Source organism: Falco peregrinus, chromosome 4, assembly GCF_023634155.1.
Source record: "Falco peregrinus isolate bFalPer1 chromosome 4, bFalPer1.pri, whole genome shotgun sequence".
NCBI lineage: Eukaryota > Metazoa > Chordata > Aves > Falconiformes > Falconidae > Falco > Falco peregrinus.
In genome coordinates, this window is record NC_073724.1 from 50,753,853 (window position 1) to 50,766,597 (window position 12,745).

Below are 12,745 nucleotides of genomic sequence, written 5' to 3' on the forward strand. Positions count from 1 at the left end.
TACTAAAAAATCCAAATATTGGAAGACTTGAAATTACAAGACTTGGCAACACTCAGTTTTTCTACATTTTTCCTCATTACTTACAGGGATTTACATTGGTTTTAAAACTGAGCCTGATCCTTATTTTATTTGAAGCTTCATTATTAACTGCAACAGCAACAAGGTCAGGACGTTTGCCAAGGATTGTGCTCGTCTTTCTTTTCAATACTTTGTTGAGGAGAGGTGAAAGGCCATCCGTGCTTTCTCACCTGTAAACCACACCACAGCATTCCCCAAGCATCCAACCTTTTGCCAGTAGTTTCTCTAAGGGAAGAGGATATATAGAAGGAGAAACAGGTGGTAAGACAACAAATGTGTAAAAAGACACTGCTTTTCTCCGTTGGCTGGTGAAACGTTGTGCTCTGTGACGGCACAGCGGCCAGTGATAGCAATGTAACCAGAACCAGGAGGTGGCTAAGGGTGTGTTGGGTAGAGCATGGTGAAGAGCTCTGGCATTGAGAGGGAGCTGGCTCTGGAACCAAAGGCAACATAGCCAAGCCAGCATGCTTGTTTCCATGCCAATTAGTCCTGCTGAAAGGACTAATTAACCTGGAAGGAGGTTAACAATAGTAACAACCGTGCTGTCTCTACCCCAGCCAATGTTTCACACTAAGTTAAGGGCACCCAGAAGCTCAGGGCCAACACAACAGAGAGCCGAGACCGCTCCCGGAGCAGGAGCACCCCTTGGGCACCAGTGCAGTGTCCCGTCCCCACCGGCCCAGGTAACACGCCTCGCTAGCCACGCTTCGAAGCCCGGGCAGGTTTCGCCTGGCACAACACGGCCACTAGGTCTGTGCTGATGGCGTCCCCACAGGCACGGCTGAAGGGAGCCGCGGGCACCTGCACACCCACCCCGCCGCACCGGCCCCCGGGCCCTGCGGGGGTCAGGGCGAGGCCCCGGCCCGGCTCCCGCACCCTGGGCACCGCTCCCGGGACGCCCAAGGGGCAGGCGGCCCCGCACGCCGCAGGCCGAGGGGCCGGGCAGGGCGTCCCGCACCGGGTCCGAGGCCAGGCCCGCGCCCCCTCACCCGGCCCGGCCCCGGGCAGGCCCCTCCCACCCGGCTCCAGGGGCGTCCCGGCGGCCGGCGCCGACCCCGCAGCCCCCGCGCCCACGCCGGGGATCCCTCGGTGCTCCCGAAGAAAAGGAGCCGGCTGCCAGGGGGCACCCCCGCCTCAGGGCGGATGCCGCGGGGCCGGTGCGGTGGCCGGCGGGGCGGGCGTGCCCCGAGGCGGTGCCCGGGGAGCCACCGCCCCCTGCCGCCGGCCCCGGCCAGCCCCGCTCCGCTCGGTGCCCCTCCTCGGGCTCTCCGCCGGAGGGACGGCGGCCCCCTCCATTCCCCTCCCCTCCCCTCCCGCTCCCGGGAAGGCGGCAGGGCGTGCGGGGACGGCGGGCGCGGGGGAAGCCGGCGGCCGGGCTCCGGCGGAGGGCGGCTTCCTCCTGGGCTCGGCGGCGTCGGGCCGCGGGGTGGGCGCAGCGGGTGCGCGGACGGCTCCCGCGGGCCGGGCAGCGGTGTTTGGGATATTCTGGGGGGGGAGGGCGAGGGAGGGGGGGGAGGACGGGGACTGCCGCCCCCGCCTCTTCAGCGGCAGCCGGGGCAGCCGGATCGCGGCGGCGGCGGCGGTGGCGGCTGCTGCTGCGCGGCGGGAGCGCGGAGCGGAGGGATGTGGGGCTTTGGGGGAGGCAGGATCTTCGGGATCTTCTCCGCTCCCGTCCTGGTGGCCGTGGTCTGCTGCGCCCAGAGGTAGGAGCCAGCGTGCCCCGGCGGCGGCGGCGCGGGATGCGTTTGGCCAGGGGAGCAGGCTGATGCGCTCCCCCCCGCCCCCCCGCTCCCGCCGTCGCCCCCGGCCCCCCGCACCCCGTCCTCTGCCTCCCCCGCCCGACACCCCCCGTCTCTCTCGCTCCCACAGTGTGAACGATCCCGGCAACATGTCCTTCGTGAAAGAAACTGTGGATAAATTGTTGAAGGGCTACGACATCCGCCTCCGGCCGGATTTCGGAGGTGAGTCGCCCTGCCCGGGCTCCCCCCCTGCTCTCCCCGGGGCTGCCGGCGTTCCCGCACGGCGCAGCCGGCTCCCGGCGCCCCCGCTGCCGCGGTCCCTCTCGCCGCCAGGTCTCGGAGCGGAGGCGGGTAACGGGTCTCGTCTGCCCGCAGGTCCGCCCGTCTGCGTGGGGATGAACATCGACATCGCCAGCATCGACATGGTTTCCGAAGTCAACATGGTGAGTAGCGGGGGGGCCCGGCCGGGGCTGGGGCTGCCGCCAGGCGGGTCACAGCCGCCCGTTCCCCGTCCCTCCCCTCGCATCAAGCCGCCGCTACCTCGGCGGGCGGCGGCCGAGCAACGCGGGGCGCCGAGCGCTGCCCTTTCCGCCTGAAAACTTTTATTTCCCCGGGGACGCGCTCCCCCCCGCCGCTTCCCCCTCTGGCTGCCGGCGGCCGCCTCCGCGGGTGTGCGCGGCCCGGCCGAGCCCGGGGGTGCCGGGCCGCCTGACTCCCCCGCCGCCCTCTCCTCCCGTCACCTCCCGGGCGCCGCCGGCCGGAGCTCGCTGGGGCTCGGCCGGGCCGCCGGCACCCGGCGCGGCCTCGCAGGCGGCGGGGCGCGGAGCGGAGCGGGCCGGCGGCGGCGGGGTTCCCGGGGCCGGCGGCGGGGCCGAAGGGCCGCGGCTGTCGGCATCTCCCCGCTTCGTGCGCCGTTCGGGGGGAAAAGCCCCGAACAAGCCAGCCCCGCTTGTCGGTGGATGAACTCTGAGATGTGCGAGTGTGTTCATTTCTGTGGAACACCCAGCGCGGGCGCGATTGTGTGTGGACTTGGGAGGAATTGTAATGTCGCTCGGCAGAGTGACACTGTTGGGGGCTGCCGGGCTCACGGAGGAGAGGGGACGTGTGCAGGGTGCTTCGGTGGTTTGGTCCCCTCGTCTGTATAGTTTGGTGGTTTGGGGTTAGAAGCTGAAATTGCTGTTTCTTGCCCTGATCCTAAATGTGAGGTGGGTTTTTCATGTTCCTCAGCAAATTAGTCCTTCCCTCTGTATCGCAGATTTTTCCTTCTGCAAACCTGAGGTAAAAAGACCAGCCTACTCTGCAGTGCTGTAGTTACAATTATGGTGTTAAAAATAATAATCTGCACGTTTGGAAGCTGAGCTCTCTTTTAGTAGGTATGACATGACACCCTACTACCCTTCCTTCAATGCACTGCTGTGGTGTTACAAGCTGGCATAGCTTGCCCTTATAGATGATCTGTGTATTTTTATTAATCCTGCCCCTTCTTTCACCTGCTTGACACAGAATTCCGGAGACAGAAACTTTTGCCCTGCTTCCGATCTTTTGAAAAGGGGTTTTAACAGAGATACAGTTACCTGGTTGCAGTTAAATGTGCCACCAACGTCTGCCTTGCTACTCATTCAGGATGGACAAATGAGAGAGTTTGTTCTTACAAGAGTTTATTTTAAGCTTCCTGCAACTTCAGGCAGCTGCAGAGACACCTCCTGTATTCCACATACCTTTCTGTACCTGTAGGATTGAGTCTCAAAAAAAATGGAAGCTGAGTCTTTGAAGAGTAATTGAAAAGTCTGACTTCACTATCCCCACCGCCACCTTCCCCACCTTTGGCTATGCTCCAGGCTTCAGGAAGCACTACATTGTGCATTGAATTAATATATGAAACTTTGTGTATGTGAAGTGCCACACAGGCAATAAATATCAGAGAAAGGTAGACTGAGACTGGAAAAAAAATGAGGGGATGTGTGCTGGGTTTTGCAAGCCATTGTGTCCTGTCCCCCCCTCCCCAGCTGTGGGAAAGCCTGTTAGGTTTAAATAACAACTTGCCCAACCCACTGGCAGGGGTATAAGGAAAAGAAAGTAATTACACTGTTCTTTATGCTGCTAGACTGAGTAATTAGATCTTGAATGGTACAGGAGCAACTGAAGAGGATGGGTGCCATCCCTGTCTTCTGGACAGTGAGCCGGCATACTAATGACTTAAGTTTCTAGTAGCCCCTGTTTGTTGCCAGAGCTGTAAAGAAGCGTTTTTTCCCCATGCCCTCTCCTGGGGCAATGCAAAGTCTGAAAAATACCAATACAGATCTTGCAACAGAAACAAGTGTGTGTTTCTGAAGGGGGCTGGTGAAGTACTGTTGTTACAAAAGCTGTATTAATTTACTTCAGGAAAAATGAGCAGAAAGGGCTTCTGGTTGGTGAACAACTTACTACAACTGGAGTTTCATCTGTGCTGGTCTCTCCTCCCTCTGAAAAAAAAAAGTCATCTTTGACTAAGCACAGCTATATTCAAGAACTGCTTGAGTTGATTACGTCCACTTATTTTAGGTAACTTTGAACTTATCTGCAAAGATTCTTGAGTAAATATCAAGAAACGGTGAATAAGGATGAACAGAAGGCGCTTTTCAAGATTACTGAAGTATATACCTCCTAAGATAGTAATTTGGAGAGGAAAAAAAGGCACAGTTAGTTTGAAGACATGAGGCATTGCTGTTGAACCTCATGCTGGTTACCACCTAAACTTTTAATCTTTGACATATTCTTTCATTTAATCCCAAGCAGATATGAGCACTGACCTTTAGCCTCATCAACTATTGAAATGTCTTACGACAGTTTCTCTCTATGAACTGTGGTAGTATGGACATTAATTCCTTTGATTTAAATCTAGGCGTTAGTGTAACCTTTTATAAATTAGCTTGTTAAAATTCATCTCTATATTAAAAATAAAATAACCAGAGAATTAACATTCTTCAATTTTATGAATATAAATAAAAAGTTATTACAGCAAGTTTTATTATACTGCCTTCTAGGCAGCCTGTAATGTAGCTTTCAGTGATATGATGACAATTCTTTGTAACAAGAATTACAGCTTGTGTCATACTCTTTTCTATTCTTAATCAAACTGTAGGCTTATGTATAATATATTCCTGTATGAATCTTCAGTTACTAGTTAGTCATTTGGCTTTACAGAATTTTAAAAATTTATTTGTGTATTTTTAGTCTTTCTGTTGAAAATTAATAATAATCCTTTCCCTTCCATACATACAGGCTATTTTTTAGGATAGACTTATTGAATAGTAACATGCATATTTCTCAGATTACTTGGAACCATTAACATTTTTCTTTACTTTTGATGCTGAAATAGTAAGCTGGATCAGGAGGACTGATGCAAGTATCAGGACTGCACAGCATCAAATTGTTTTACTGAAGAGTTTTAAAAAAGCAGTTTCTATTTGATCTCATAACATCTTGCATATATTGAGTAGCATTATTGAAATTGTTACTGTGCTACACTATTTACATTATACTGAAAATACTGAACATTTATGAAGTAAAAAGAATATGCTTTGATATTTATGCTTTGAGTTAACATATTTGGTAGCAAGAACGAGTTAATGAAGTTGCATGTGAGAAGTGCATGGTTCAAGGAAGGGCTGCAGTCTGTTAATGACTTGCACCCCCCCCCCCCCATATATATATATATATGCATATATATATATATATTTCCATAGTCCTTTACATCTCTGCTTTGCCTGTGCATGCTTTCCCATTATTATTTGCCTATTTCACAAATTATACCTGTAATTGGGTACTTAACCACCTACCTATTCTTGTGCATACCTCCAATAATTGCATTTTAAACTGCTGTAAATGCCTGTAAAATGTACAGTAATGTACGTTTCCAAACAAAGTACTAATCAATAATAACAGATGTAATACTGAGAAAATACTGTAAGTCATCTTACAAATAAAGAGTATCAAAGATTACTGTTGTCAGATTTCAATAATTTAGCTTTATAATTTATCGTTTTACATGATATGGGTTGATTGTGTTCTGTACTTTCTGTGTTTTAGAGGTATGTTTTGCTTAGATGATGTGAATTAACAAAGATACACTTCTCGTGCTTTTTACTAGTCTGTCAGCCTATTTCCAATCAGGCAGGATCCACATTTTGTGATTTTTTTTTTTATAGTCTCATTCTTGTTCAGCATTTGGTCTGTGAATCAAATACGTTAGTTCCAGGCAGATAATTTTCAAGCACCCAAATACTCCCGTAGCTTTTTATCCTTAGGAAGTTAAATAATCAATACATTGAATCTCCCAAATAACCCCCTCTTTAAACCTATCATTATAGCTGAAAGACTGAGGTGCTGTGCATTCATTTTACCATCATTTTAGAATGTGTTTTATAGTTTATGGGAGGTAAAGCTATAAAGCAGATAGAGAAAACAAGTGGATCGGTGCAAAAATGAACCTTTCCTTAGAGATAATGTTTTGTAGAGAATAGTATGGTCTCCTGTAAGTAAGGAAACTTGCACTACTGCTCTCTGAAGTGCTCTCTGCGTTCTCTTTGTGTATGGAGGAGACTTCAGAGCTGTTCATCCAGGGCTTTTCAAAGGCTCTAATTTCAATAAAATTAAACCAGCAAAACCCAGGAGGCATCATTGTCTATATAGTCATCCTGCTGTTCTGAGAATACTGTACTCAGAAAATTAGTTTAACATAAAGTCAGGCCATAAAACTTAGGAGTTGTTGTTTCTGAAAAAAGATGTAATCTGTTCTATGGTAACGCTGTAATTTTTTATTTTTACATATGTTCCATTATAAAAATGCAAGTATGCATATGGACTTCATTGGGTGCCTGCTGATTTTCAAAGCAGTTTTGACATCTTTCTGACAAACCGTGTTTTAGTTGCTGCGCTAAGGTCAACTAAAGTTCTTACTCACTGAGAGCAAGTATTGTTTACTTTCCTTACATAGTGATGCATAAATAATTATTTTTAGGTCAATTAATTCATACTTCACCTGAAGTACTGAAAGTGCAGAACCTTCATACTTCGGTTGATGAGATTTGTCACATCTCACTTTAGATGTCTAAAAAACAGAGGTGGGATTCAGTTTATGTAAATTGAGATGTATACAATTAGATGTCTAAATAAGAGCTGGATTTCTAAGTTCTACAACCACAGTTAACGGAGGTCTGAAACAGAATGTGGCTGCTTAGGCAAAGGCGTTTACTGTCATTTTGGTCTCATGGTATCATACTTGCTCTCTTATTTCCAGTCCAGATTGGTACAAATTGCAGCCATGTCTGTGTGCTCTGTGCACGTGTGTTAGACATAGCATCAGCTCCTGAAGTTTAAACAACTGGGTCTTATTGTCAATAGAGGTGATGGGAATACAGAGAGCTATTTATCTTAAAATAGAGAAGACACTTTAATAGTGCTTCTTAGGTATTTTGGGCACCTCAGGGTAGCCCTTTTGGACTCCAGCTGTCTCTCCAGAAGGGTAGGGGACTTCCATAGATCCTGTTATATGTTCCTGTAGACCCAGCCCTGTGCTGGGGTCCTGCATAATCCAGGGCATCCAAAATAGCACCAGACGCCATTGCTTAGGGAAGTGAATTGTTCCCTAGGTGTCCAGCCAAAGCTCATCCTCCAGGCTGCCTCTGGAATCAGGAGGAGGAGACAGGCACTATTTTGTGAGGTGTACCTTAGATATCTGCGTGGGGTTTTTTTAAGATGGACGGATTTGGCTTTTGGGAGGTGTCCGTCTTTCCTGAATAGCTATGGAGAGAGCCAAGGCAACTTGGTTAGTCTTTGAGTAGCGACAGCGAGGTGCAATGAAATGTAACCTATGGTTCCCATCATAAATGTAGCTTATACTGCCTGCTGTAAACAGCTGCTTTCTAAACACTTTGCAAATAGAATCTGGAAGTTACCTCATGCAGGAAATCATAACTGAGTTGTGACATATTTTGCTTTGAAGATTCAGATGGAGGAATTAAATGAGTTGTACTAATAGAGTGATTACATAATCATTTTTATTGCAAACACAAGTTTTCTAGCTAGAAGAAGATTCATGTGTGCAGTGCTTATAACTTGATTGCAAATCACAAGAGTATAAAATAGAATATATAACTTTATATATTGATTTTTGCTTTTATGTATTTTACAATTTAATGTGCATGGGGAGACTAGTAGATCATACTAAATAGATATGGCAGATAGACCTTATACATAATTTTGTGTATGTGTGTGTATATATATATGTATGTATTTCATAGATAACATAAGGGAAGAAAAAGGAGGAAGAGGAAAGAAATACTGCCCAAGGAGGGAAGCATCTCCTGAGGCCAGCATAGCCCTGCAAACAGTGCTGTCACTGTGCCGGTGAGGAGCCAGCAGCCATCTACTAGGAGACAGCAGCAACGGGTGCTGCTCCTGGAGGACAGTCTATCTGAGCAGGTTACCTGTTCTCTAGTTGCCGGCTGGCAACAAGGGCAGCTTTACTTCTAATCCTCTGTCTTGGACCCATCCATTTTTCTTCCTCAGGACAGTACCCATGAGCTCCCCCAGCCTGCCTCACTCTCTCGCTCCACTCGGTCGTGTTTTGTAGTTCCCGTTGACAGAGAGAGAGGAGTGCTTGTAGCAGACAGCGTGACAGGAGAATGACTCCTCTTTGGTCAAGGGAATTGATGACAGGCTTCTGCTTATCTGCAGTGGAAAGTGGCTGCTGTGAAGGGGAAGAAATACCTGCTTATGCAGAGACAAGGAGATAGTTAATGTCGCTGGGAGGTGGCAGTAGGCTTTTTAAGAGCCAGCTCCAGCTGCCAGCATTGAATCATCCAGACCTGGATGATGAAATAGATACGATCTGTGATGACATCAAACTGGAGTAATTGCAAACATTTCAGGGGACAAAAAGGAAACTGGAAATGATGTTTACAGATTGGAGGAATGGCCCTAAATGAAGAAGGGGCAAGCACAAAGTGCTACATTTTGTAAGGAAGGAAGAATCCAGTATTTACAATGATGAAGAATTGGCTAAGCAGCAGTGCAGGAAAAAAGGATGTGGAAGTTTTGCTGGATCAGAGTCTAAAGCAAGTGAAAAAGGTAATCCAAGTCACAGCTGAAATACAATTGAAAAAGGACACTTACTCTCGAGTACGTAGATAGAAGTGTCATTCACAAGACACGGGTTTCTCTGTCCGCCATTAGTGAAGCCTGAGCAAGAACGCTGTGTCCAGTGTTTTTGCACTGGCTTTCAGGGAGATGGAAGCAAACAGGAGTAGTAGAGAAAGGAAACAAATGTTTCTAATTAAAATAATGACAAAACAGGGTGTATGCAGCAGTGTTCAAGTAAATGGGTTTGTTTGGCACTGAAAAATAGGATGGAGAGAGGACATAAATTTCACAGTATGTAGGAAGCTGATGGTGAGGGGATGATGATCAGCAGTTCTTCAGAAACATTTGAAGTAAGACCTGAAGAAATTAATTAATTGATTTCAGATCAGTTTTCAGCTAGCTACATGTATTGTAGCATCTTGTTTGTTGCAGGTTTTCAAGAAGAGACCAAAAAAATACCTCTCCTGGTGGTGTTGCTCTTGCCTCTGGAGAGGCTGGGCTAACTGATGGTTTGAGATCTTTTCCAGCACTGTGTTTCTGTGAATCTGTGCTATGATTTGATTATTATTTCTGTCAGGGCTCCCCTGAGTTGTACACACAAGTGTGTCTTGGTGTGGTTTCAGATGCACCTGTTGGTCTCTGCAGAATCTCTGCAGGTCTCTGCAGCATCTCTGATGCTGCAGAAGATCAAGTTTCCCATAGGACATTTGTAGTATATGCCAGTGTCAGAAGGACATGCCATGCCATCTGACATCTGACATGTCATTAGTTACCAACATCATGTTCTTGGTATCTTTGCATTGATGGTAACAGCTGGTGCATGTATGTCCTTCCAAATATACTGGTCATAAAGAAAGAGTTATAAAGTACAAGGTCAGGAGTCTGTGCATATAACCATTAAGTAAATATTTACTTCTATGGACAGCATTTCATCATGCCTAAGTAATAGAAGTACACTAATTTAAGTGGTGTAGGAGTGGAAAATTCACAAAAACTTTATGGATTTATACCTACTCTGTGACTAGGAGTTTTTTCCATTCCTTTGAAGACAGAAGAAAGAGAGAAGGGGAAGAGTGATGTTTATATGAAGATTTCTGTTCATGCATTGGGTGCTTCTTCAGATAATTTAATGTCTGTAGTCATACAAAAAGCTTAGAAATTTGATAAAAGCACAGCAGACAATCTCATACTTGGCAGAATACAACATATAAATGTACAAGAACACCCATGACACATCTGACTAAAGGTTCACCCAGCCAAGTGTCCAGGCTCTGATACTGGTCAGTAGTGGATGCTTAGGGAAGAATAAGTTAATACTTGTTTAATGTACTCTTGCCACCTCCCATGATTTGTGACTTCAGACTTTCTGAGTCTCAGGACTCTCAGAGAGAGTACTTTTAGTTTAGGTGTCACCAGAGCATTGGGATCATTTAATAATGATACTCTTTTCCTCGCAATTTTTATTTTAATAAAGATTTGATTATATAAAGGACTTAAACTCAGGTAGTATCAAGTGCAATCCATCAATACTGAAGGATAATAAAAACTTTCAGAGGAAGAGGTTGAGTAATATTTAGCTACCATTAGGGGGGTTTTAGCTTATGCAGGACAAACTTTCTTTTTTCTCCCCTATGACACAAAGTCATAAAAAATAGCTGGAAGAAGAATCATTTCAAAAGGAGAGTTCATTTAATATTTGTAATTGAATTTCACAGTTCCTTATAACTACAGATATTGCAAGGAAAAAATCCCAAGTCTAGGCATGTCTAATTCATTATTCACTATTATGGATTTGAACCAATAATTTTGGCAAAATAATTTGTTCTCTCAGCAGTTAGAAACCAGTTACAGGTTGCTGTGATAATGTAACCTGCAATATGAATGTAATAATGCATACAGCAGAGAGGGAAGGTAAAACAGCTGTGCTGGGAGGTCTGCAGTTACACTGGATAATTGGCAGTTCAATAGCAGTTAATGACTTTTTTCTTTATACTAATATGAATGTTGAATTTTCATTAGTTCATGGGAATGTCTCCATGGCACAATACAGCACACTGCAGAGATGCCAGAGGTACCTCTGGTGCAGCTAGTACCATTTCTGGAAGCTGTGAAGTTGGGTCAATACAGAGCTCTGTACAGGATGGTTGTGTCAGTGGAGGTTAGGTCCTTGAATATGGCTTTTTTGACAAGCTTTGAATAGGTTATCCAGTGTATGATCAGTGTCCAGCCAGAGCTCATCACCAGCCCTCCCTTTAACAGAGAGAAGTGCTTCCATAAGACATTATCTTTTGTTCTAAGACAGGCATTTAAGGCAGTAAGGATGCCTGGCTCTCTAGAAGTGCCTGCCTAGAAGTGCTAACAGGGTAATGAGGTGGAGAAGACAATGGGAAGAGCTGACTGTCCTAGGATGGATGCTAAGTGTTTAGTTAATGTTGGGGTGAATTCCACCGACTGTTGCCCCTTAACCTGCCTTTTCGAAGGTAAGTAGAAGACTGTGCTGAACTGGTACACAGTTGATCTTTAGCAGCACTAAGTAATACTACCCAGCAGGTTAATGCATGTAAAATTCTGTGTACAGTTTGAACTATGGACGGGTTTTCAAGTGGACTTTGTGTTGAGTCCTGAAGTGAAATACACGTAGGACCGAGAAGATAACCCTTAAAAGCAAGCTCAGATCCACGTGATTAAAAATCCTCATCCCTTGCTCTTTTGAGTTGTGAGATAGCCCCACTATCATACTCTGCTGGCCTGTTAACCCTAAAGTTACCTGAAAGGAAGAGCTTCATTCCCTTGAGTCACATATGGCTATTTCCTCATCACATGAGGGACATTTTAACATCTCCCATTCAGGTGGCTACTTAGCCATCATAAGCTTAGCACATGAGCTCATTGCTTAGTTACAATATCAAATGTAGAGCTGTAATCCAACTCAGGGGCCACGTAAGCTCAGCTGGGCAGGGCCCTCCACCCTTTGGCGCTGGGCTGGTACAGAATCAATGAGCCAACGGCTTCCCCTTCCAGGACCTGGGCTTGGCTATGCAGGGAACCTGAGCCCCTCTCACATTTTTCAGTGGGGATGCAAGTCTGAAAGAGCAAAAAATGGAATGCTAAAATATAAACTAGTGGAAATGGTTTTTCTACTTGATCAAACATTTTGTAAGCAGATAGCTATTTTTCTTGGTGCTTTCTGATGCCACTGTGCTTTTAAAATGTACTGAAATTTTGAAGTTAAAAATAATAGACAATACAAAAATGCATTTAAATTCTGAATTTTAAAGTACACGAACTCAAAGTGGGAGTACTGAGTAATGCAGTAAGTCTTGTTATTCATTAAAGATACAAAAGATGAACTTAGGCCTTTTTTTGTAATATTACACAATGACATGCCTGCGTTTCTCTGCACCAGCAGTGTTTTTTCTTTAGCTTCTGACCTCCTGGGCTATTCAGATAACAATACTTGGCTTTCTAAGCATTTTCTAATCATGTAAAATAGGCTTTGTATTTGAAAAACAAAAACATCTCCACAGACAACAGGAACTTTTGATAAATGTCTGCAGGTCTTACAGAACAGATACAACTCTCAATTTTGTTTTTGAAAGGACCCCATAAGCTATAGATCTGCTAGATTTAAGAGTTGTGATGCTCCTGATAATCCGTAGACTGTCAAGATTTCTGTGCTTGAGCGCAGCCCCTGAGCTCAGGCATGCACCCATCATATCTTAATCATTAGCAGGGATTTAGCCCAGCATTTTCCCAGGTGATGCTTGGGTATTCCCTGGAGGTTAGCACATGCCAGGTCCATTCCC

The 12,745-nt window shown here is 46.0% G+C and overlaps 1 protein-coding gene across 3 annotated transcripts in view; it reads left to right on the forward strand.

Moving 5' to 3' along the window:
- Positions 1–12,745, forward strand: part of GABRB3 (gamma-aminobutyric acid type A receptor subunit beta3) — a 199,909-nt gene that overhangs the window by 82,500 nt on the left and 104,664 nt on the right. Inside the window, exons 1-3 of one of the 3 annotated variants that reach the window (XM_055802677.1) lie at positions 1,322–1,517; positions 1,948–2,039; positions 2,193–2,260. In XM_055802677.1, the coding sequence (XP_055658652.1) occupies positions 1,967–2,039; positions 2,193–2,260 (141 nt within the window). In that variant the 5' untranslated portion in view covers positions 1,322–1,517; positions 1,948–1,966. Of the gene's footprint in view, positions 1–1,321; positions 1,518–1,587; positions 1,782–1,947; positions 2,040–2,192; positions 2,261–12,745 lie in introns of those variants that run through there. The other 2 variants (XM_055802676.1, XM_055802675.1) reach the window with 2 other exon arrangements.